The sequence below is a fragment of the Passer domesticus genome, chromosome 11 (genome assembly GCF_036417665.1).
Source record: "Passer domesticus isolate bPasDom1 chromosome 11, bPasDom1.hap1, whole genome shotgun sequence".
Lineage (NCBI taxonomy): Eukaryota > Metazoa > Chordata > Aves > Passeriformes > Passeridae > Passer > Passer domesticus.
In genome coordinates, this window is record NC_087484.1 from 205,038 (window position 1) to 228,358 (window position 23,321).

General features: G+C 39.7%; 1 protein-coding gene across 1 annotated transcript in view; it reads right to left on the reverse strand.

The window, feature by feature from the left end:
• Positions 1-21,588, reverse strand: part of WWTR1 (WW domain containing transcription regulator 1) — a 40,006-nt gene extending 18,418 nt beyond the window's left edge. Inside the window, exons 1-2 of the mRNA XM_064384962.1 lie at positions 20,961-21,588; positions 1,008-1,144 (exon numbers count right to left, since the gene is read on the reverse strand). Of these exons, the coding sequence (XP_064241032.1) occupies positions 1,008-1,144; positions 20,961-21,349 (526 nt within the window). The 5' untranslated portion in view covers positions 21,350-21,588. The remainder of the gene's footprint in view (positions 1-1,007; positions 1,145-20,960) is intronic.
• Between the last annotated feature and the right edge of the window lie 1,733 nt (positions 21,589-23,321).

Here is a 23,321-nt window from a genome sequence, read left to right on the forward strand (position 1 = left end):
AAAGAACTGAAGCTAATTACCTCAGAGGTCCTAGGTGTTTCTTATAAATTAAAGACCAAAGTAAATATTGCACTACTTCTACTGGTGATCATTAGCAGACATATGTTCAGCGTTTTCTTGGCATGTGAAGAGACAGCACTCATGAACCACACTGCAAGTGGACAATCAAGAAATCATGAGATCAACTTACCAAAAATTAACCAGAACAAGAAACTGCTATGTGTTCTAAAGTCTCCCTTTTTGAATCTTGAGCCTGTAAGCTCATTTCCTTGAGTAGCAGAAAAGTTAAAGCTCCAGAAGTGAAATATTAGGGATTATTTGTAATTCTCAATTATATGTGAAAATGTTTCCTTCCATTTACAATTTTTCTTTAAAATGTTTGAGTTTTAATAGCTTTATTTTCACTAAGGCTTAAATCTGGCAATATCAGATTTATGTAAGTTGACGATTGAATTTACACACTTGAAGTACTCAACAGAAACAGCAAGGGAACCACACCAGTAATAAGAATTTTGTGGGTAATTCATACTGCAAAGACTATTTAGTAGTTTGCAAATTGCTTGCAGTGCAGACGCTCACTATGCAAAAGCCCCACCACCATAAACAAACTAACAAGCAAACCAGCTACACCTTGTGACCTGAAGAAACACAGGACTAACTGTGGACAAGTTATCCAACATGATATGGAGGACTTATGGGGGTTTTATACACCTCAGAACAGAAAAGCACAGACAGAGTTTATTTTATTATGTCTAACACTATGCCAAAAAGTCATGGAGGCTCTAAAATAGATCACAAGATGTTAGAACTTCACCTTAAACAGTACAAATTCACTTGCTGCCAAGTCTACAGAGGTAAAAACTAAGTAAATGAAGAGGAGAACATACTGTTAGGTCTGATAGTAGAACCAGAGCTACTTTCTTGAACCAAAAATTACCAAACAAATCAGGAGGTTTATCCCCTATCTCTTTTGTGTTTTCACCAGAGAGATGCCATCCAGTACTCACTGAGATTTGGCTGAGACATTGCCATGGTCCTCTGTGGTGCTGGTGTGGATGTGGCTGCAGGATGGTGGCTAACGTGATTCAGCGGCTGGCTCATAGGTTTTCGAGGATCTTGCCATGTTGTAATTTTTTCTATATGACTGAGAAAAAGAATAGATAAAAGCTTAAAAAAAAAGATACAAGCTTAACATACAATACCTGGTATATTATATAGGCAGTTAAGCATAATGTCATTAAAGTCCTATTTGGTTTTCTTATTCCACATCTGCCCTTGTCATCTCACCCTCACCCACTTGAATTATCTATCATCTGGTTGCTCACTTTTTCTTCTGATCTTCTGCCCCTGCTGTTCTAATTTCTTTTTGCTCTACTGCTGAACAATTACTTTTACTTGAGCAATTGGAAAATTCTATTGTTGTACTGAAAATCTGTACACACTCATCTTCAGATTATTTTATTGTCTGAAAGTTGTTTACTCTTGTCCTACCAGTCGTTTTTCTACATACTCAATATATGGCCATTCCTCACTCACCAATGGTGATTTTCCTGAGTATTGAAAAGATAAGTATTTGTCTTGCCAAATCCAACCACTTTCTTGCTTTCCACATTATGAAAACTAGTCTTTCTATAGGTCTCCAAGAATACCAGCATATATTCCCACTACCAAACCAGGCAGATTACAGCTTTATGACTCATGTGTAACCACCAACTTCTCTGTAAAGGCACCAAGAGTTTTTATTGCAATGTAGTTAACAACTTACCTGCCATTTCAGTATGCAAACTCTCATATACATGTATTCTCCTGAAAACAGTGGAGTCATGCACAAATCCACATAAATTTTACAGTGAAGTAACAATGATCACTGTAAAATATTTTTGGCCACAGAATTCAGAGTGAAAGAACTATGGTTTTGTTGCAACTGAGAGTTTACACGGAAATGCATCTGTTTTGTAAGAAACTTAACAGGAGAAGCATTTTAAGGATGAGCATGTAATTCTATTTGAAACAAGAAAAGAAAGGAAGCATGTTGAAGCAATCAATAGTCTAGTATCTATCATGGGATTGCCTGGCTCCAAGCCCAACCAGCTAACCAGGTTACTGTCTGTACTTGAGTGGGTTCTCCTTTATCAGCTTTTTTGTTACAAAGAGGAAAGTCTTTAAGAAGAACACATCAAGGGGCATAAAAATTTAACCATTCTGTGTCTCGAAAACCATTTTGATCCAACTTTCATAAAAGAATAGCCTAAAAAACCAAATTTCAGTCTATATTGTGATGTATATCTCAGGTATTACCAAAAATAGTGTGAATTAAAAGAAAAGAAAAAAGAAAAGAACCTAGACCATTTTTTAAAGAATAGGAAAATGTGACATCTTTATGCAGTCTGTAGCCATTTTCTTCTCCTAATATTTTGCATTGAATGTACAACTCTCAAACAGAAGATCACACTTTTACATGATTGTTATTCAGCCTCAAACTGCTGAGTCACTTCCTTTCTTCACAGCTTTTAGAGTATTTGTTATTATTCACAATGAAACCACTCACCATTGCTTCTCTCTAGGATTAAAACACTTTATTCTGCTGCTACTGTAAATTTTTATTACATTTTAGCTTTTATTCTCTTTACTCTTACATTTCAAGTATAAGAATTCTTGCATATGGTGCATGAAATCACAGAGCCTCAAACTTTAATATCTTGCCTCATCTATAATATTGAAATAGAACTATGTAGATAAGAACTTCTATGACTTACTTCTATAACTTTTATAAGATTATTTGAAGCATATTCAAACATATGACAAGGCTGCCCCAAAAATCCATACTAAAATTCTCACTTTCAAGTTTTTCATAAGCAATTTTTGCATCTCTTATTATTATAAATCCTAATATGAGAGCTGGCCATTTTTCAACAAGGTCTTCATTCATAAACAAGCAGAACAGAAAAGCAGAGATGTCCATTTTAGCTTCTGTTTCTGCATCACAAGTTAGACTGATGGGGTTCTCCATATGCAAACAAGAATTTTACATGTTCCAATAAAATCAGGGAAAGTTAAATATTTACAAACTCAATGATAAAAAAATTCAGATGAGACACACAAGAATCTCACAAATAGGACAGAGAACGTGCTACCATAACTGCTTCTCTGACCTGCTCAGATCATGGCATTCCCACCCACAATGTCCCGCAGTGCTCCAATTCAGCAAGTGGCAAATTGTATCCCAACAGTGGACCCTCATTAAAGAAAAATTAAAGCAAAGCTCAGAAATAAGCAGCTGAGCATTTTACTCAGACTTCAGGATTCTGTTCCACCTGTTGCACCTTAGGCTTTTGTTAAATGCCTCCTGTTTGGGCGTCAGCCTCCTCCTGAATTTGTGCTGCTGCATTTTGTAACTGCAAGGCTCTAATCCCTGATTTCCACTGCAGCCTTGCCAAGACATCTCAGTGAGTTTCAATCAGCAAGCAGCAGCATGAGGGACACCAATTCTCTTTCTGCCTGTATGCACTCCAACAACCAATGTATGTCAGTGGGTTCTATTTTCAGTCCTTTTTTTCGTAGTTTTTTTTGTAGTTTGTTTTTGGGTGGTTTTTTGGGGGGTTTTTTTGCCTTTTTTTTTTTCTGGTATTAGGAAATTCAACAACTAATTCAGCAACTAATCTAAAAAGGTTGTAGGGGAACTGAGAAAGACAAATTGATTATTCTGTAAGTGTACTATCACCTGAAATAACACCAACATGGAATTTGACCAACAGCGTAGAGCTTTTTTTGGGTATTTTATCAGGGCTTAAACACAGGGACTGAGTGTGGGTTTTGTGACTGAGCCACATCAAAGTGAAGCTGCTGCTGAGTGGGAAGCTGGTGACTCACCACACGCACAGCCCTCAGCTCTGACTCACAGCCCCTCCGAGGGAGCCACGCTCACACTGCCTTGGAGCACCTCCAGCCATCCAAAGCCAAACATTGGGAAATCTGTTTACATCTCCTGGAGCAGAGCCATGGCATTGCCCAACCTTCTCTTTGTCCCTCTGCTCCCTGTAAACAAAAACAGCACAGAAAGAAAGTGTACTGGAAGTCAGAGGCCATTCACACTGCTCTGACACTGTGTGATGTGGCAGATACGCCTTTATACAGATGGGAAGTTTTTTAAATTTAAGAAAATTACCTCAGGGACACAACATTTGAGTCTATTGTCTGAGCTTGCTCAGGGTACTGCAGTGCAATTTCTGGTAAAACTACAAGAGCCAGGCCCCACACTATTCCAGTAACCACCACCATGCAGGATGCAGCAGCAAAAGGGGAACTGTGTACCAACTCACAAAATATTGGGCATCTGTAAAAGTTCAGTACCATCTACTTCTTAAAAACCTTATCTCTAGTATTCTTTTTTTATGTGATCTTTATTTCTTACGTCACAGGTGAGGAAAACGCAAGATGTGAATGGGAATGATTTTTAGCTTTAGAAACAATTACCCTATGTGCACACGTCCAATTCTCCCAGAAACTAATGGAATTTGTGTGTGTATATATGACACTGCACTATGAAACTGGCCTAAATGCTCACCAGCAGTAGTTACACTCATTGGGACATTTAGAGACCTCCAAACCCACTCCTCCCCATGGAACCACCTCCTCCCTAAGGATGGCAGCAGCAGTGGTGCCACTGTCATACCTTCATGAGTGCCTTGCCTTTAGGTGGTGAGTTTGGCCAAGGGTAGGGCCAGGAATCTCTGACAGGGATCAAGAGGATCAAGAAAATGCTATAATTAGGTGGTACTTCACAGCAGCTTATGGCAGCTGTTGGAACTGGTGGGAGGACTGGCTGGGGGTGCCACAACAACTGTTGCCAGAGCTGCTCACACAGCCTGTCACCCTCAGCACTGCCCTGTGCCTGTCCCACCAAGGTCACCTTGTGCCAGCACCTGCTGGCTCTGCAGACCTGGGGATGCACTTCTGTTACTGCCATCCTTCTAACCCAAATGCAGGAGGAATTTATTGCTCACTAGAAATCAGTAGGTAAGAAATACTTTAGATTACCTCTTACAAAAACACCTGCACATATGCTAGGTGTTTTCCTGCATATTGAAAGAGAATTTGTGAATGCTTCTTGCTGGGAAAGGCAGGATGTGGTCTAACAACTGCATGAGAATACAATGTTCTGTCCTTAGATGCAGTGGGATGTCTTCCTCTGCCACGCCTCTTTTCCCCTTCTCTCACCATAGGCTGGAAAATTTAAAGAGTCAAGTTCTGTTCTGCTCTCATTACAACATGAAAAGACTTCACAAAGTACAGCACCATGTCCTAATGTTACACATTCACCTGTACATTTGATAACTCTAAGCAGACCGCAGCAGTCCCTGCGATGTAGGAGCTACCTTCAAACACAATATAGACAGTCACTTCTCCTACAAAATCCTGCCATTTCAGTAGGTCAGCCCAATTTTTATGGCTTGTAACATGTTTACAGCCCTGTTAAGTTCAAACTTAAGTGGAAATGGGACTGAGTTAAATTATGATCTGAATCACATCCTGCTAAAGACAATGAGCTTCACATTGGTATGAACCCACACAGAAAATGTTTGGAGAAAATTCTTGATTGGCATCAACAGTTTACATGCCAGACTTTGCAGACAAAGCATCAATGCCATTAGGCTGGCAGTTGTCTCATACTTTTTTTCAGTTTATATTCACATTGCCCCCCAAAAAAAGTAACATGGAAAGTTTAACACAATGAACACAGCTAACTCAGTGCTAGCTTCTCCTCATTCCCCTGCAGTCATGCACTGTAATACCACAGTTAATTATCTAATCACACGCTTTTTCCAGAGAGTACCTGTCTTACTCACTAAGTGCATTTCACTATTCAAAGGCTCTGTTTCTGATGTGCTATGAAGTATTTTCTTAAACTAACATGCAGCTTCATCCCACACCTATTACAAAATTTTCAAACTCCATTCTAGTGACAAGTGTAATAAACTAACTTTAAAAGATAATGAGAAAATCATCACAGTGAAACTTCAGACACCTCCATTTGGTTTTGCAAGGCTATCCCCCATTCTACAGATCAGAAAAAGGAAGAATTTTGCCTATTCTTCAGGCAACTTCCAAGGCACTTGCTGGCACTTCAGAGTAACCTGGTGCAGCCACTGTGAGTCCACAGCTGTTGCAAAGCACTCACGTTGCCCCCACAGACACCTCAAAACAACCAGCAGCTCAGCCCAAACAGCTGCCTCAGCAATTTAATCATATGCCAACATTACTCACTATTAATAAGGAATGGACAAAATTTTGCCTTATTCAAAGCAAAAATGTTAATAATATTTTGTAAAACTCATGTGCCCAGTATGCACACGTGAAACTAAAATAGCTGTTAGGTGGAAGAGCTTAGAGCTGCATGCTCCTGATTCCATTTCTGCTGTTCAGCAGTTGGAAAGAATAAGAATATATCATTCCTTACATCACTAAAAGCACACAAATATAAAATCCAGTATTTCTCACTTTCCTTTAGAGTGTAGAAATTAATAACACTCAGTAGTTCAGCCACTTGTTGCTGTGAGAGTTTAAGTGATGCTCTGCAGTACTCCAGCTCACAAATTTGAGCTAATCAAATTCATGGCACTTGCTTTTTAGACACCAATAATGTTTCATGAAAATTACATGAAGCTTTAACAAGGAGCCACAATGTAATTATTAAACGGACTGAACCATGGACTTTGTTCTCCTACTGCGTATTCATCATCATCTCTGATCTTGAAGCTGGAACATTACATCTGTATTTGAATATTTATTACACTATGCTAAGCAACTCCTTCAGTGAAGAGAGTTGCTCTTTTCCTGAATTAGTTTCAGCATAATTTGCTGTGAAGAGAACTTCGAGAATGTCCTGCTAAGCTCCCCTGTAACTGACTGATTCCATTGTTGGTGTACATGGAGGCCTTAAAAAACATTAAACTAGTTATACAAATGGAAACAAAACACCCTTTGAGTTCTATTGACAACTTAACCTTTAGAATTTGGATGAAATCCCAATTCTTGAAAGAAAAAAAAATGAATGAAGCTATTATATAGAACATTCTTAGGGTTTTTTTAAGTATACAATATATAATAGCATTAATGCATTTGTTTTCTTGAGTGCCTGTAGCACTCATATTTAAAGAGACATATAAGGATTTTGTTAAAACCATGTTTATTTTGTTTAGGGGAAAATGTAGCAATTTGAAGACAAAGCATTCTTTTGTGAGCAATACATGACATTTTCAGATGCGTGCAGTTTCTGAAATTGTTGAACAGGTTATAGAATGAAAGGTTCTATCTGTCCTCTACTTGAGCAAGAGGGCTATCACCAGGTCTTGCTGTGAATGTCTCACTTTACCAGCATAAAAGCCATGTCAAAAGGGACCATATTTATGAACAATCAGGGTTTGCATACATAAAATATAAATTGATGCTGTCTTGTAACAAGAATGGGAGAAGTGGCCCAACCTAATAAACACTCTTTGACTACCAAGGTGGCATTTCTAGACAAGCTGTTATTACTTTAACATATTCTGCATTCTAGTAGAAATGAATGCATAAACAAGAACTCCCCCTTCAGCTACGCAGAGTGCCCTTATAAGGACACATTGAAAACCTTCCCCAGGCAAGAACAGATGGCAGGATAGAAAAACAACCCAGAGCAAAACAGGGCACAAAATACCTTTGAAGTTATAGAAAAAATACCTAACATTATACTCTACTGCACTGCCCAGAGGCAGAGACATGTATGACTCCACAGAATTTAGTCTCAGAATTCTCCTCTGTAATCAAAATTTTTGTTTCATGTTTTGGTTTCTAAGTCTGTCAGAAAATGACTGTTAATGTTTCCAGGGCATTGTGCATTTTGGCATGTTCATTAACATAAAAAAAATAAATTCACTAAAAAATAAAATTAAGAGTTTTTTTTCTAGCTCTGGTGCCTTTTTAATCAGAGAATTTAGAGCATTGAATTAATTGTCATAATACCAATAACACTATTTTGCTACTTAACTAACAATTACGCACTGTTTTTCCTTTGTAATTTGAAGAATTACTTGTCAAGAGCTTGAGATCATTGCAATATATTCAAGTACATGTCTGTAAAAGGAATAAAACTATTTTCTACTCCGTAAGTAGGCCCATCTGCAATCCTGCCTACCTTCTGATTTTGAAATCATACAGAGAACAGCATTTTTCAAAAGACAACAAAATATTGTTACCACGGTCTCTAGAATTTCTTTCCACAAATGCACAGCAGTTGTTCTAACTTTTTCCTATGACAAGCTTTTGAACTGCTAGGTCAGGATTTCCAAACAATACCACAGATTGGTTTGAGGAATACCTTTCCCAAAGAGACAATCCTCCACCACTGGAAACTGAACACACATTTGTGCAGAGCAGTTCCTGGTACTGCAGCTCTCAGTCAGAGATCATTCTCACAACCTCAGCTTTCAGGTCAGTACAATTATTAAGCTCCAAAAATGCCAAAATAACTTCTGTTCACTGAACTTCACAGACAGCAATATTTATATTTTAATATGAATGCCAGTAGCTACAGCACAACAGACATGCAGAGCCAAAATAGATACTATTTTTTTTTTTTCCCCTCCATGACCCAAATCCCTAACTCTTCAAACCAAGATTTACATCTTGTAAATAAGACTTTGGTCTGCCAAAGAGCAAATGGAAAAGCATTTTCTCCTGTGATTTAGTTACAACATAACCAACTAAAAATATTGTTTAGGCAACAAATTTAATTCATATATAACTGACATAACTATTTAGATGAATAAAATTGTTTTGGCTCTATATTTATCTACCTCATAATGGTTATGAGGTAAATAGAATTATTTAAAATATCAAGCCACTCAAATCTCTCAGTATTATAGAAAGTAATTTGTTATTGAAATATCATCAGGAACAACTTTGTGACTGGTACCTGTAAGCACTGAAGTTTTATTCACTTGCTCATGATTCGTAACACTTCTATTTTTATCCAACCACAAATTCTGGTTCTTGGTCTCTGCTATCCTTTCAAGTGTTATATAATGAAGATTAATCACAGAATGGTAAGAACCGTTCTTTCAAACCTATGTGTTTAAAGCAAAATAAACACCACAAATTTCTTTTCCATGTGCAGTATGTACATAAGGACACGAAGACATGATTACTTGATGGAGTTGTTCTGCCCAAGCATTTCTGCAAGGTCTGAAAAACCTTCCACTCAGGTAGGTCTCTACTGACCCACCTGTGAGTCAGCGGCACTGGTGACAATTCCTGCAGGCACCAGAGGGGCTGAGCATCCACACCTATGTAAGAAACAACCAACACAGCTGCTTGCTGTTCCCCTCCAGCCCCAACTCGACAAATCCAGAACTTTCAGATCTCATTCCTATAGCAGAAAAAAGGCTCCAGACACCACGGGCAGAGAAAGCAGCTATCAGGATGCCTTTGGCATTTCCTCTGCAAAATAAATTCAATAGGAAAAAATCTGCTTCACTTAAATGAATGCTGAGACAACCATGACCTTGAATGCATCAGGACTTATCTTACTTCCTCCATTTGGGCCATTTAATCACTACTGAGAACACAGTAAGGAAAACAGACAATTCAGGAGATACATAATTTTTTAAACACACAAAATGTAGAAAAGAATGTTGCCCTCTTTGTAAGTCCCCAGAACGTGAGGAAAAGGAAAGCAATCAACCAAACTCAACTGCTGGAGCTAAGGGATGTGGAGCATGGCTCTTTCCTCTTCCCTATAAGATTAAGAAATCCATTAGGACTTCTGATACTCAAACACACCCCTCACTTTCAGGGTCTGAAGAAATGTCTGATGAATTCTATGCAAATAATGACAAAACCCTGTTTTTTATCAACATCAGCATCTTCTCTACTATTCCCTACTACCCGTTTAGAGGGTTCTCTCACAACATGGAAAAATTTCCATGGTTTTAATGTCTTACATAGCATATGCACATGAGAAAAATCCCATCACTTCTTTCAGTGGAGTCACAAGAAACAAATTAAAATTGGTCAAATTTCTATAAACATCTGTTGGTTTACCGGTTTTTATACCCTCTTAATTTTGAAGATCATCTTAGAATATAAAAAGATGATCTTAAAGAAATGGCTCATTTCACAGTCAGCACTAGTTATCCACTTCCCTCTGATCACACAACTTAGAGTTATGTGCTGCCAGCACCTCAGTACCTCACTCTAAGAGACAAAAATGGGATCAGGTTATGAATAACTTTTTCAGAAGCTTATTACAAAACTCTTGACTCCAAACATATTGGTTCCAGCTGTTCAGAAAGTTTTCGTATACGAAGGTCAGGAAATGTCCTACTTGGATTATTTTTTTCATTATGATTCATGGTGGAGGTGATTAGCTAGCAGATGAATTTTTTTTGGACACTATTTCTACCTTCCATACGAGCTGATTAATTCCCATGGAAGAAAAGGCAGGACAAATAACCACACTAATCGCCAGAGTTCAGAAAGTTGACCTTTTACTCAAATCTCAAAACTAATGTGTATCCAGGAAATCCTGCCAGACAGTCACTGTTTGCAAATGGTTGGGAAATGTGATCATTTGCCATGAAAAACAGATGAAAAGCAGGAGCTGCTTAAAACACCAAGCGTTTTCTCAAACAAAACATTTCCAAAATAAAGAAATTATGTCTCAAAACTGACAGTTGACCTGAGTTTAGGAAGGGTGACAGTTCTGCATTGGTGTCCTCTGTACATGAGAATTTAAAATCAGACCAGAATTTCAAATAAGATTTAGCTGAACATAAGGAATTTCTGTCATTTCTCACACTGCAGTAATATTTCTATCAAACACAGTCTATTGGAAAAGAAATATTTTTAAGGTTTAAGTATAAATGTTGACAAGCAAGGCTTCCCTTAAGCTCAGAATAATGTATAAAAATATCAGAAGTTTACCAATATAGGTGCATCTCACTGATTTCTGATGGGGTGCAAGGAACACGTGCCTGAGGATTACTGGATGAGAAGATGGGCACATGCCACAGGAATACACTGTGCTGTATTCAAAAGGAAAAATGCCGTGAAATGGAGGCAGCACAAATCACACGCATTATTAGCTAGTCAGATACAAACCCTAAATCTATTTATTAAGGAATGCAAGAGGATGACTGATCAGGCAATGTTTAGCCTAGACATTTAACTGGACTAACAAATACAATTTTGACTGGGGGGTAGTGTGTGGCAGGTGTGTGTGTGTATATGGAGTGGTTGGAGAAAAACATTTGCTACCCTCAGAAAAGGTGTGGATTTTTTTTAATACTAAAATGTTGTATCATAGCTACAAAAAATGCTGACACTGACTGAAAAATAGAATTTGAAAGGCAGTGTCCTAAGTGCTGTAAAATTTCCTAACAGACCATTTAAAATCTGGTACCTGACATCTGGTTTTTTAAATCTAGTAGGTATGAAATATTTCAGACCAGCTTCTTACCTGAAAAGGTCTCCCTGTATTTCAACTGGACTTCTTATTAAATAAATGCAAAATTATTTAATAGAAACATATAATATCCTGAGCTGGAAAGGACCCATGAGGATCATCCAGTCCAACTCCTGACTCAACACAGGGCAACATAAAAGTTAAACTAGCCATCTGAGAGTCATCCAAACACTTTCTGACCAACAATGGGCTTTGGACCCCTTCCCTGGGGAGCTCGTTTCAGTGTCTGCTGTCCTCTCAGTGAAGAGCTTTAAGGTTGATGTCCAGTCTCAACTTCCCCAACACAGCTTTCAGCCAACCTGGTGTCCTATCCCCAGGGATGGGGAGAAGCACAGCTCCTCCCTCTGCTCCCCCCATGAAGAGCTCAGAGACACCACGAGGTCACCCCCGAGCCTCCTCCTCCCCAAGCAGCACAAATCCAGTATGTCTGCCTACCTTTACAATTTCACATCATAAATATTTTGCTGGACTGTATTTTATTATTATTCAAAGACTTAAAATCCTTTACGGTTTTTCAAAAGAGGCCAAAGACTTTGTAATATCCAAAGTCAAACAGCAAGTGAAAATGAACCTCTTACCAAAAATAAACAGGTAGGAGGCAAAAGAAACTTAATGAGAATGCGTATTAAGATATGACCTGCAAGGTGTTCTCTCATCTTAATGAAAAATGTTTTATCATCTTAAATGAGAGATGTTTGGCATTTGGCATTTCTCTTAATGAGAGATGTTTGAAGTTATTATAATCTGTGATGTTTTATTGGTATACTGAGTTCAGGGGAGAGTAATAAAGCAATCCTATTAAAAATTTAACTTGTAAAATTTAACTACATGTTGACAGTTTCATAATTCACAATAATGAAAATAATCAGATTATTACCTGCGTAGTAAGAGCAATCATCATCTATTTTCATTTTCAGTTCAGCTTACATCAGCCAAAACAAAATCACAGTCTTTTTTCTTGAATACAACTGAATTGGGACTCAAGCTACCCATGAGATTCACACCCCTGAAGGCACAGCTCCAGCACAGCTGAAGTCAGAGGCTCTGCCTGGCTGCTGTGCCAGAGCTGCGTGCAGCTGTCTGCTCTGGCACACAGTGCAGCCAGCACAGAGAGCCAGGCAGAGCTGCCTCACCGAGCGGAGACAGAGCCAGGGCAGCAGGAGCCGCTCCCCAGTCCCTTCTCTCCCTTCTCAGAAGCAGGCATGGAGATCAGCCAGGCCAGCTCTCTGCTCCTCCCAGGGACGAGCTCCGCAAAAGCCAAGTGAGAGCCAGAGCATCAGAGCCCGAGTACAGCCTGAGGGCCCTGCCAAGTGAACCCCCAAGAGCAGGGGGAAAATTATCTTCTACATCTCCCTTAAAATCTGCTCTCATCTTACTCATCCCCTGGGTTCAACCACCATACCTGGTTTGGTATTATTTATTTCCAATGTCACTGTATTTTCCAATACCCAAGACATTGTTTACCTGTTATTTTCATGGAAGTCTCTGTCTGTCAGTGCTTACACTGAGTCCTGTCAAAATAAAGGGGTCAAAGTAAAGATTGCACAGGGAACTAAAAACTGCACCAAATTAAGCAACAGGAGGTATATCATTATCAACCCTGGATTTAAATTTGTAGCCTTTTTCATGGCACAGTTAACCCAGATATCTTAGGTTTGACCTCATACAGAAAAGCTATGTGAACTGAAGAACAATTGTGTATGCCTCATCTATGTTTAAAGTGATCATCCTCTTGCTTTAGATTACTTTAAATAATAAGCATGAAGTGAAAGTACAATTAAATATTTTCAAGATTTATTTAGGCTTAGCAGAGATGATCTGGCAGGTCAAGACTCTTGCATATGCCATTTAGAATTACACTATCAAAGGAATAGTTATTCAAATGTCTCAAATAATTCAATTGTAAACCGCAAACTCTCAGGAGCCAACATTAAACAATTTTTTTTAAAGCTGTGGTTTATGTAAAATGTCACATATAAATTAAATTTTAAAAACTGACATAGCTTCGTCTCAAAGACCCTATGGTGAAACACCTTTGCAACTTTTCTTTTTGATTAAAAAAAAATGGAAACTGAATGATTAGAAAACATTTCCCTTCTGCCAGTACCTAAAATGCAAGCCACCACAGGGACCTGATCAACAGAGTCAGGAAAAGTTCAGGTCTGTATCAGATGGAATTCTTGCAGTCATATGTTTTTTCCACATGGCCCCAAGAGGAATTTTAGTTCAGAGTTTTCTTCTCTGCTGTTCCTAGTACAGACATCAAGAAAAAAACCACCACTTCAAATAAGAAAGAGGCATTGCTGATGGTTCTGCACTTTGCAGGTGCTTTATAAATGGAGTTAAGATAATCTTTCCACACAGTATTTTACTTAGCTGCAGAAGCTAAAACTGAACTTCACATATTTTCAACAGAGCTATTTCATTACAGTTCTGAGCAAGTTCATCTCCTATCTGTCAGTGTACAAAAGTGTGAGAAAAACAGAAGTCTTTTAGCTTGACTTTTCCTTAGGATGCATCCCTCTGTCATGGGTATTAAAACATGAAGCACAAATATTCAAATTTTCACAATGCTTGTGCTAAGGGAATGATTTTTCAATAATTTCTAATTTTTGTATTTACAGCAACAGTAAAGACTACAGCCCCAGAGAAGAAAGAACAGTAACAAAGGTACAGGGATAGAGGACCAGATTATTCACAGCAAGGTCAAGACTAGAACCAGTGATACAGCACAGCATCAACACCTCATCACTGAGTTAATACTGGGGATTGCATGTACTTAGAACCATAATCCTACTGCAGTGATTACTGTGGTATAGGATTTGTAATGCTTCACTTCCCTTTCAACATGTAGTCATTTTGCTTTTTACAGGTGCAAAATGTCTGTGGATATTTCCAGCACCCAAGAAGCTCATAATAACAGATCTGCATGCAAATCTGAGAATAATCTGCCTCTAGGGTCAATCATTTCCATAGGAAAAAAAAAGAGCCATGCTTATTAATCTGATTATGAATATGCAGGACTTTTCAGTCTATTAAAATTAATTGTTGCATTTTATCCATTAATCATGTCATTCCATTTAAAAAAGATGTCAACCTCATATATGCCAGAAAGAACTCCCAACTTCAATCTCCCCATTTGGTCTTTTCTCTTGCTTTGAAAAGTAGTTAGTTGTGGAGAAAATCTGTCGGACCCAGTGCAGCAATAGTGAACAAGGGCACAGAAAACATCACTCACAAAAGTGCAGAGGCTGCATGCTTTCAAAATACACGCTGCTGTGCTGAAACTGCTTTCATCTGAAGTTTGCACATGAGTAGGTGTTTTTTGGGGTTTGGGTTGTTTTTTTTTAACAAGATCATCTTAAATTGTTCTTCACATGAGGTTCAGCTAATAGGAGAAAAAACAGTGAAACTGTAATATCCCCTTAGAATCTAACAAAGGGTTACTTCCAGTTTGCCTTATACCTTTAGAAATTACATTTTAGGTAACAGCAAGCATTTCTTTTCCAGTCTGTCTACTTCACAGTTTCCTGTTTTTTCTAGAAAAATGAATCAGACATTTGTTTCTCTGAGATAAAAAAAGACCACTGAAAACATTGTTCTAGTAGAAACCATCCTGACAGAAAAAGGAAATGTTCATGAGACAATATCCTCAGTAGAAGGCATGCTTTTAGTAAAGCAAACCAGGCAGTACCACAAAATGACTCAAATAAATGCAAACATATGTCTGTTTCTGCAGGAAAAGTAGCACAAAATGGAAACTGAGAGTGCTCCTGTGTCTTAACTGTATCCCAGTTTATTTCATCTGCATACTTATGCTCTTTTGCCCTTTATTGTCCAACTTTTTGTTACAAGAAAGATCTGTTATGATTGCTAAAAAACACCATGTAAAATCCTCAAAATTTAATGAATGTTTTGAGCTGTATTTGACCATAAATATACAGCATAAACATCAGGATCATTCCAGTGCCTAAGTTTTGGCAATTATTTGACAAGAGAATCAGCACAGGAGCTGCTTTCTGGGATGTACAGCACCTGAAACCACTTCTGTTGCACCAGACTGCTCATTCATTTCCACGCTGCAATACAAAACAGGGACCTGCCACGGCAGCACGACACTTCATCCAGATGTCTGGCAATGGAACATCATGGCAAATCTGCCAAATAATTCACAAGATATATATATATATATCTATATCTAAACACAGTTTATGGATCAAACTTAGATCTTCTCTCTGTCCTCAAAGAAAGACTACCACAGAAAGAAAAGAAACATAATAACGTGAATTATCCAGTCACTGCAGATGACTGCTTAAAATAATATTCTTCATATATTTGGGTGAGCATTAGCATGGTTAACACCAAGAGCTACTTTTTTATTTACAACTTATGGACTAAAATTGCTAAGGCTTTTATAAAGTTACAAATCTCAAACCAGGACCTCTCCTACCTTTGAAAAAGTATGTTTTACAAATACATACCTTTACTGACAGAATACAGACAGAATTTTCAACTTCAGCCAAGGCATCCAAAAAGAAACAAGCCAAAGCCCAACCACTGACTCTTCCAACACTATTTGAAGAGTGAACAGCAAAAAGCTTGAAAGTAAGACTTTACAGATTCCATACTGTCAAGCCTGTTCAAAATTGAACACATCCATAACCTTCAGGAGCAGACAGCTCTCCACACTGTCACTTAATAATTATGGAGTAAAGATGGCCAGGCAGACCAGCTTTTAGATGCTGACTATAGCAGCTCACAAACATGATAAAAATAAACCTACTATTCATTTTCCTTCTTTGCACAACCCAAACCATTTGTAAAGACAAAACCCTTTCAGATGGTTTAGAGAAAACATCTAGTTTTCATGGCAGCATTCTTAATTAACACCTGTATCACTTCTATAGACATCTTACTAAGAATATGCTGTTACTATTTCCTAATCATTAATGCATAAAGCAATTGCATTTTCAGCTCATCTAATGAGATGAATGCATGACAGTCATTACCCATTAATGCGCAAATACTCCAGAACTTGAGTTTAACACTATGACTTACGGACTAACTTAAGACAAATTACATTAAACCAATAATTCCATGCGAACATTATTAATTTATTATCTTAAAATTGTACATAAGTCAAATATATCAAATTCTACATCAACACAGTAGTTTGTACAGGAAAACTACCACTGATTCCTTAAATAATTTAGAAATGCATACAGCAAAATTCAAATTCTGCTTCTAGACAGCCCTTTACAAAAAGTTTCTTAAATATTTCCTCAAAGGAAACCCTTCTTGTAAATACTTCTAGTGTCACTGCAGTCTTGCTTAAAGCTTTCTTCACTGATACTTTAGGATTCAAAAGGTAGCTTGTATCCTAACTCAGAAAACTCAATAGGAGAGAGAACTGGATGACATCCTGCAAATCAAATGTGTCCCTGAAGCAATTTTATTCCATATCTGCTTAAGCTCCACATTAACCACCAAATCCTTTAAAGGAGCACTGATGACATTTTTAGATTCTGAAAAAAAACAGTCTGTTCATCATGGAAAGACACCATCTTGGGCCAGAAAATTAATAAATACCAGTCTTCATCAGAAACTCTGCAGCTGGTTCTACTGCCAAATTCAGAGAAGAGCAGCTCATGGATCCTTGGGAGTTTTTAAGTGGAACTCCAACACCATCATCGTTAAATCAGCATTTGAGGAGCAATCAGATCCCGAACGCTGTCAGTTACACATTGAAAATTTAGTTTTGATGTGTGCATTGCAATCTCAGAACTTCCTAAGTATCTCTAAAATGAGTTATAAATGTGAGCTATAGTTGAATTTCTGACAATTAAACTTCAGTGGTGCATCACAGTTTTCTTGCCGGTTAAGAACTCTTTAATGTACTCAACAATTCTGGATAAAAGCCATTGGCAGTAATACATCCTGGTGCTGTCTAGCACATTACAATTTATAAAGGGATGCTGGAAAGGGGAACAGTTCAGGTTCTAAGTCCCTCAGGAATAACCACTGAAAAAAGGGTTAAAACAAAATCACTTAAGGTGTGGACTACATGCTCCAAAAGCCACATGAATCTGTGAAATGCCTCTCTCTACTGCCCAACACCAAAGCCAGCAGGGATGCGTGGCCTCTCGCCTTGCACCACCTTACAAGGCCCAAGGAAAGCCAAATCCATCTGAGCCCCCTCGCAGACACCCATCGTACCCTGGTGTGGCTGAGGTCGCACCCGAGGCACAGCAGGGCACCGGCGTCAGTGCCTTCCACATCCTTACCAGAACCTGAGCCACCTCCTCAAGCACGTCCATCTCCTCCCCCAGTGCCAGCTGTGTAACTACACTCCCAAGATGGGAAAGTTTCTCTATGATGTGAGCTGTACAGGACCAAGCACAATGTAAATTACTGATGTAAAATAACAGTCTCTACAGAATTAACACACATGCTTTTCAAGGAAAGGCTGCATTAGAAAATCACTTCAGCAGTTCAGCAATCTTAGTACTATTTGTTTTGTCATTCTCAGGAAAAAAGTTTTTCATTGTATTAGTATTACTTTTTATAGTATTTATATTATTTATATTACTCTTCTGCTGTCCTGCTGAACTTAGTTATATAAAACTGATCATGTGTTAAATCAAGCTCTATTCCAACAGAAACCAGTAAGAAAAAAATCTGAACATTTTGAGTAAATGAAATATTGTAAGTAATTAGCCTCCTTATCCCTGAGCAGAACTTACTGGCAAATATGTCCTGGTATGGCAAATGTTTAATGTTGCATTTAAAAAATAACAGCGATAAAGATAACAGTGGCAAAAGTTTCACAAATCTGTTTATGAGAGTTTGACCAAGAAGATCTCTACACACACTGAGAAAATATGAAACCCTCAGTCTTCATTTGAAATATGAGGCTGTACCACCTAAATCCAAACTGGTATAAAGTAATACTTGAAACATTCTTTTTGCAGAATATGTATACATAGCCCAGCATGTAGTTCAATGCAACTGACATTCCCCGCTCACGGCACAAGAGCAGGCAGTAGGCCTGTCTCTACAGAAATGCTTTTTATCAGAAATAAATCACACTTACATTTTTTTCCACACATGCTCACACAGAAAAATGCTTTAGATAACATTGCTGCAAGTGTGTGTTCATTAGCCTGTTTTCCAGCCCCCACTTATGCGGTTTGGTATTTAATTACAGGGTGGAGTGGTCCCCAGGCTACTTATGTTTCTTCCAGTCACAGCCAGAAAATTTCTTCAGGAACTGACATGCAGGACTGCAACTGCTTCAAGTTGTAGCTGGTTCCCCATCAACAAGGTTAGCTCACTGTTCATTGAAACTCACACTAGTACTTCTGTTAAATAATTATTTTAAATATGTTTTAATACAACAAATTGCATTCTAAACTTCAATAGATGCTAAAGGCTTTAATATGACCTTATTTGGCTATTTACTTTTAATTGGTTCTCAATTTTTTTTTGCTAATGCCAAGAAACAAATCTTTATCATTATGCTGGAAAGCACTGGCTTTTTTTTTCCCTCGAGTATAGGGAAATGCAATCTTGTATGCCTAGTTTAATCAAATATGATTTTTAGCACATCATCTGACTCAAATCCTCTATTATTTCATTGCACACAGCTTTATATGCTGCTTTCCATAATCAATCTTAAATTGTATTTTCACCTGAAGAAAATTACACCATTTGTAAAATACTATAATTCACATGTGAGCATTTTATAGCTAAATATTGCTCCCCAAAGCATTGAGGTATAACAAAATACATTACATGTATAAAGAAATGCATTATTCCAATTAATTTTTATATAAACGAGAGAAGTTCTATGGGACAGATAAAACTGGGGAAACAAAACAAATATTAACTTACGTAACAAATTACATACACAATGCATACTGTATTTTATATCTAAAAGGATGCTGTTAATCACAGTACTACTGTTGACAGGATTTGAAAAAAAAAATTAAAACCACTTGGAGTTTTTACCTATGCTTTTCATTTACTAAAGGCCTTTTATTTTTGGCCTAAGCAACAAGAATCCACTGACTTGGAAAACTCTATCTCTAGGTCAGAAATGCATGACAGGAAGGTGAAACCACATGAGCTCATTTTGATATTATTCAAAAAAGAGAGAGCATAAAAAGATTATATTATGCAATTTTTAGCCAGAGGTATCTGAAAACACTCCCTAGCCTAACCCTAGCAAGAATTTATATTGAATAACTATTTATGAATGGCCTGTTACAGTGTTCCTGTCCGCTACTTCTCTGTAGCTTGTTCTACTGAGAAAAATACGATCTAAGTGCAGAGACACAAGATCTTCTCATTTAGGTGATAAACCAGATTAATAACAAACTTCTAAGTTTGGACCCTGGGGCATATGCACACAGTATCATAAACAACATGCAAAAAGGTATTTACATGCTTTGCTGGTAGCTCAGAGTGTGACAAAAGGCAAATAATCTAAACTCTGCAAAGTTTTTCAGAGACTGGGCTCTTGAGTAATCCATTAGGGATTCCAAACCCAAAAGGCAAAGAAATCATTATACAATCAAGTAATTTTTTTTTCACTTTTCTAAATAGTTTTGTCTCTTTTTTCCCTCACACATTGTTTATATGACATTTATGATGGCTCAATACCCACACATGGGTGAACATATGTGAACTCAGGATTTTACTCTTCTGACCAAGAAGGCTGCAGTGAGCCTACAAGTAAATGACGTCCTGGAGCCCTAGCAGTTTAACTCCCTCAATATCCTCAGGCAGATGCTTCACCAGTAAATGTTTTATTTCATTAGCAAACATTTTATCTTATTTACCAAGTTAATGCAGTACGACTTAGCTTGCAATGAATCTGTAGCTGACTTACAGAATCTACCAAAATAAGGCACTGCTGCCTTACCACTTATTACAGCTATTACGTATTTTCAGGCCTATTAAACGGCTTTGAATCAAATGTCAATTGTCATAAACAAAACACTGTAGCGAAAATGACTGGCCAGAAGAGACAGCGGCAGTTGTGTTACCACATTTCTCAAAACCTTTTCGCTGGAGCAAGGCGATGCTGCAGACACACCGCGGCCGGAGCCGGGCCATCCCCAGCCCCTTCTACCTCCGGCAGGACACGCACATGCAGAGCTCTGCTCCCACGTTCCAGAACTTCCCTGGAATAACTGCTTTTGATTTTTTTCCCCCCCAAAAAAAATAAGTTTCAGACTCCTGGACGTGTGGCCAAGCAGGAAAGAAATTCGTTATCAACAAATACGGCAGGACTTCTCCCTCGCCTCTCCCCTCCCACCGGGAAGGGATTTTCCCCCGGAATGCCGCGTACCCCTCGGACCCGGGGCCACCCCGCAGCGCCACGGCGCAGCTCGCTCCCGGCGAGCGCCCCGCACACCCGCGGCGCCCCGGCCGCTTCCCCCGCCGCACTCACTTGAGGAAGTAGCGCTGCCCGGTCTGCGTGAGCGCCATCTCCCAGCCCGGCGGCAGCGGCCGCTCGTCCGTGACATCGCAGGAGCGCTGCCGGAGGTGCCCGTGCTGCGGCGCCGCGCCCGCGCCGGGCAGCGAGGCGGGCGAGGAGTGCGAGCGGACGTGCACGGGCGGCAGGCGCGGCGGCGGCCCGCCCGAGTCCGTGCTCGACTGCCGCGAGTGCGAGCCCGAGTCGGGCTCCCTGAAGAAGGACTCGGGCAGGATCTTCTTCCGCCAGGAGCTGGGCCTGGGGTTCATCACCGCGTTGAAAAGCGCCTCCAGCTCCGTGTCCAGGTCCTGCGTGACGTGGATTACCTGCTGCCCCGGCGGCGGGGCCGCGGCCGCGGGGTTCATTGTCCGCCCCTCTGGCCCGGCGGCGGGCGCAGCCGTCCCGGGACGGGCGGTGGCCGGGCCGGCCCCGCTGCCGGGCCGCCGCCGAGGACGTGCCCTCCGGAGCGGGCGGGCTCGCCGGGAGCGGAGCGGGCGAGGCGGGCAGACGCTGCCTCTGCGCCCCCGCCAGCCGTGCCGGTGTCCCGGGCGGGCGGGGCGGCCCCGGGCAGCGCGGCGGGCCGGGGCAGCGGCGGGACGGGGCAGTGCCGGCCCTGCAGCCCGGCCCCCGCGCCGCCCCGCCCGCAGTTATGCAACTGCCGCGGAAACTTTGGGCACGGGCCGGCCCCGCAGCCCGCCCCGCCCTCGCCCCCTCTCGCGTCGCGCTCGCCGCGCCGCTCCCTGCCGGGACAGCGGCTGCCCTCTCCGCCAGGGACCCCGAGCGGAGCGGCTGCGCCCGGCCAGCCCCAGCTCCTGCCCCCCGGCGAACCTTCGGAGCGCTCTGTCCCTGCCAGGCTAAAGGAGCTTTGCTCCAAAACCGTTGTTCACAAAGTTAACGGGCGATGCTAATTTCTGGAAGCAAAATAATGCTTAAATTAGTTCACGTACAAGTTTTATTGCATGATTTAGTGATGCTATGGCGATGGGGAGGAATGAAGCATTCGTAGTAACATGGACAGCAACCACTTTGCTGTGATTTGGATAAGGTTTGGCCTTTTGCTGGCAAGTAGGAGTCCTGTGCCGAGCTGTATGTTAAGTCCTTCCAGCTCACTGTCCATAGGGATAGTTTCAAATGCAGGCGTTATGCTCTGTAGATCTCTGCTGACTGCCCATTCACTTGCCTTTGATTTAGCCTATACCAGAAACAAGATGCATACCTAAGGTTTTCTATAATTAATAAATACAATTGCTGTTTTAATCTTGTCTCATTTTTTGGTGCATTTGGAATAACTTTTGAATAGTGATGTGACCAAAAATTGTTTAAATTCAGAAGCTGTGTCTATAAAGAATAATATTGTTCACTTTCCAACTTAAGTGTTGGTTTTTACAGAGGGAAGCATCCAGTGTTTTTATGACTACACACATAAAGATATCACACACTGGCTAAACAAACATGACTTTATTTTAGTAATGTATTTTGTTATTTTATTTCTGTGTTTTGGACAGACTCCAGGTTATGCTGATTGATAAGACTACCCTCCTCAGTAATCAGAATCTATGCTAGAAAAGTCTTAAGTATTTATTTTTCTGAACTTTATTCCTTATTTTGTTAAAAGCATGAACTTCTCTAAACTGCATTTGGCTTCTCTAGTGGAAACTGTGGGCCTGACTGAACCACCCTTGTCCCTCAAATCAGTGTTACATATAATGTTGGTTGTGTAGATTCTCAAGAGTTGGAGTTTAAACCTGTACACAAACTACAGCTAGCTCTGTGAAACAGATCCTGTGCATTTCCTGATGGCTTTGCTACAACAAATATTCCTTGTCAGTTACATTTCATCACATTTCCTGTTCATATTTCCATTGGCTTGGCAGATCTCCTCGAGTCTTGTTTTATTGTTCTTTGTTTTTGTGAGGGTCTGAGAGTTTTGGGTTGGTTTTTTTTTTTGTTGGTTTTTTTTGTTGGTTTTTTTTTGTTTTGTTTTGTTTTGTTTTTGGTTATTTTTCCTGACATCTGCTGTGTTTCTGGTCAGGAAAACCAGTACTCCTGAGATTTGTTTATGTTTCCCTTCCCAAAGAATTTTCATACCATTCTTCTTCTACTTCGTACTGGGTTCATTGCTGCAACAAGCTCACAGAGCAGTGCTAATCACAGTACCTGCTCCAGGGCTATGTGGACATCACATATCTTTTTTCCTTTCCTGTGATATCCTTATTTAAATCCTTTGCAAATGGGATTCTGGGTATGTGTGCATGTGGTTATTGCACAGATAATGATCTGAACATGAGTGATTTTTCATACACCCTTTAAAAGAGCTTTTTTTGCTTCCAGGGCTCT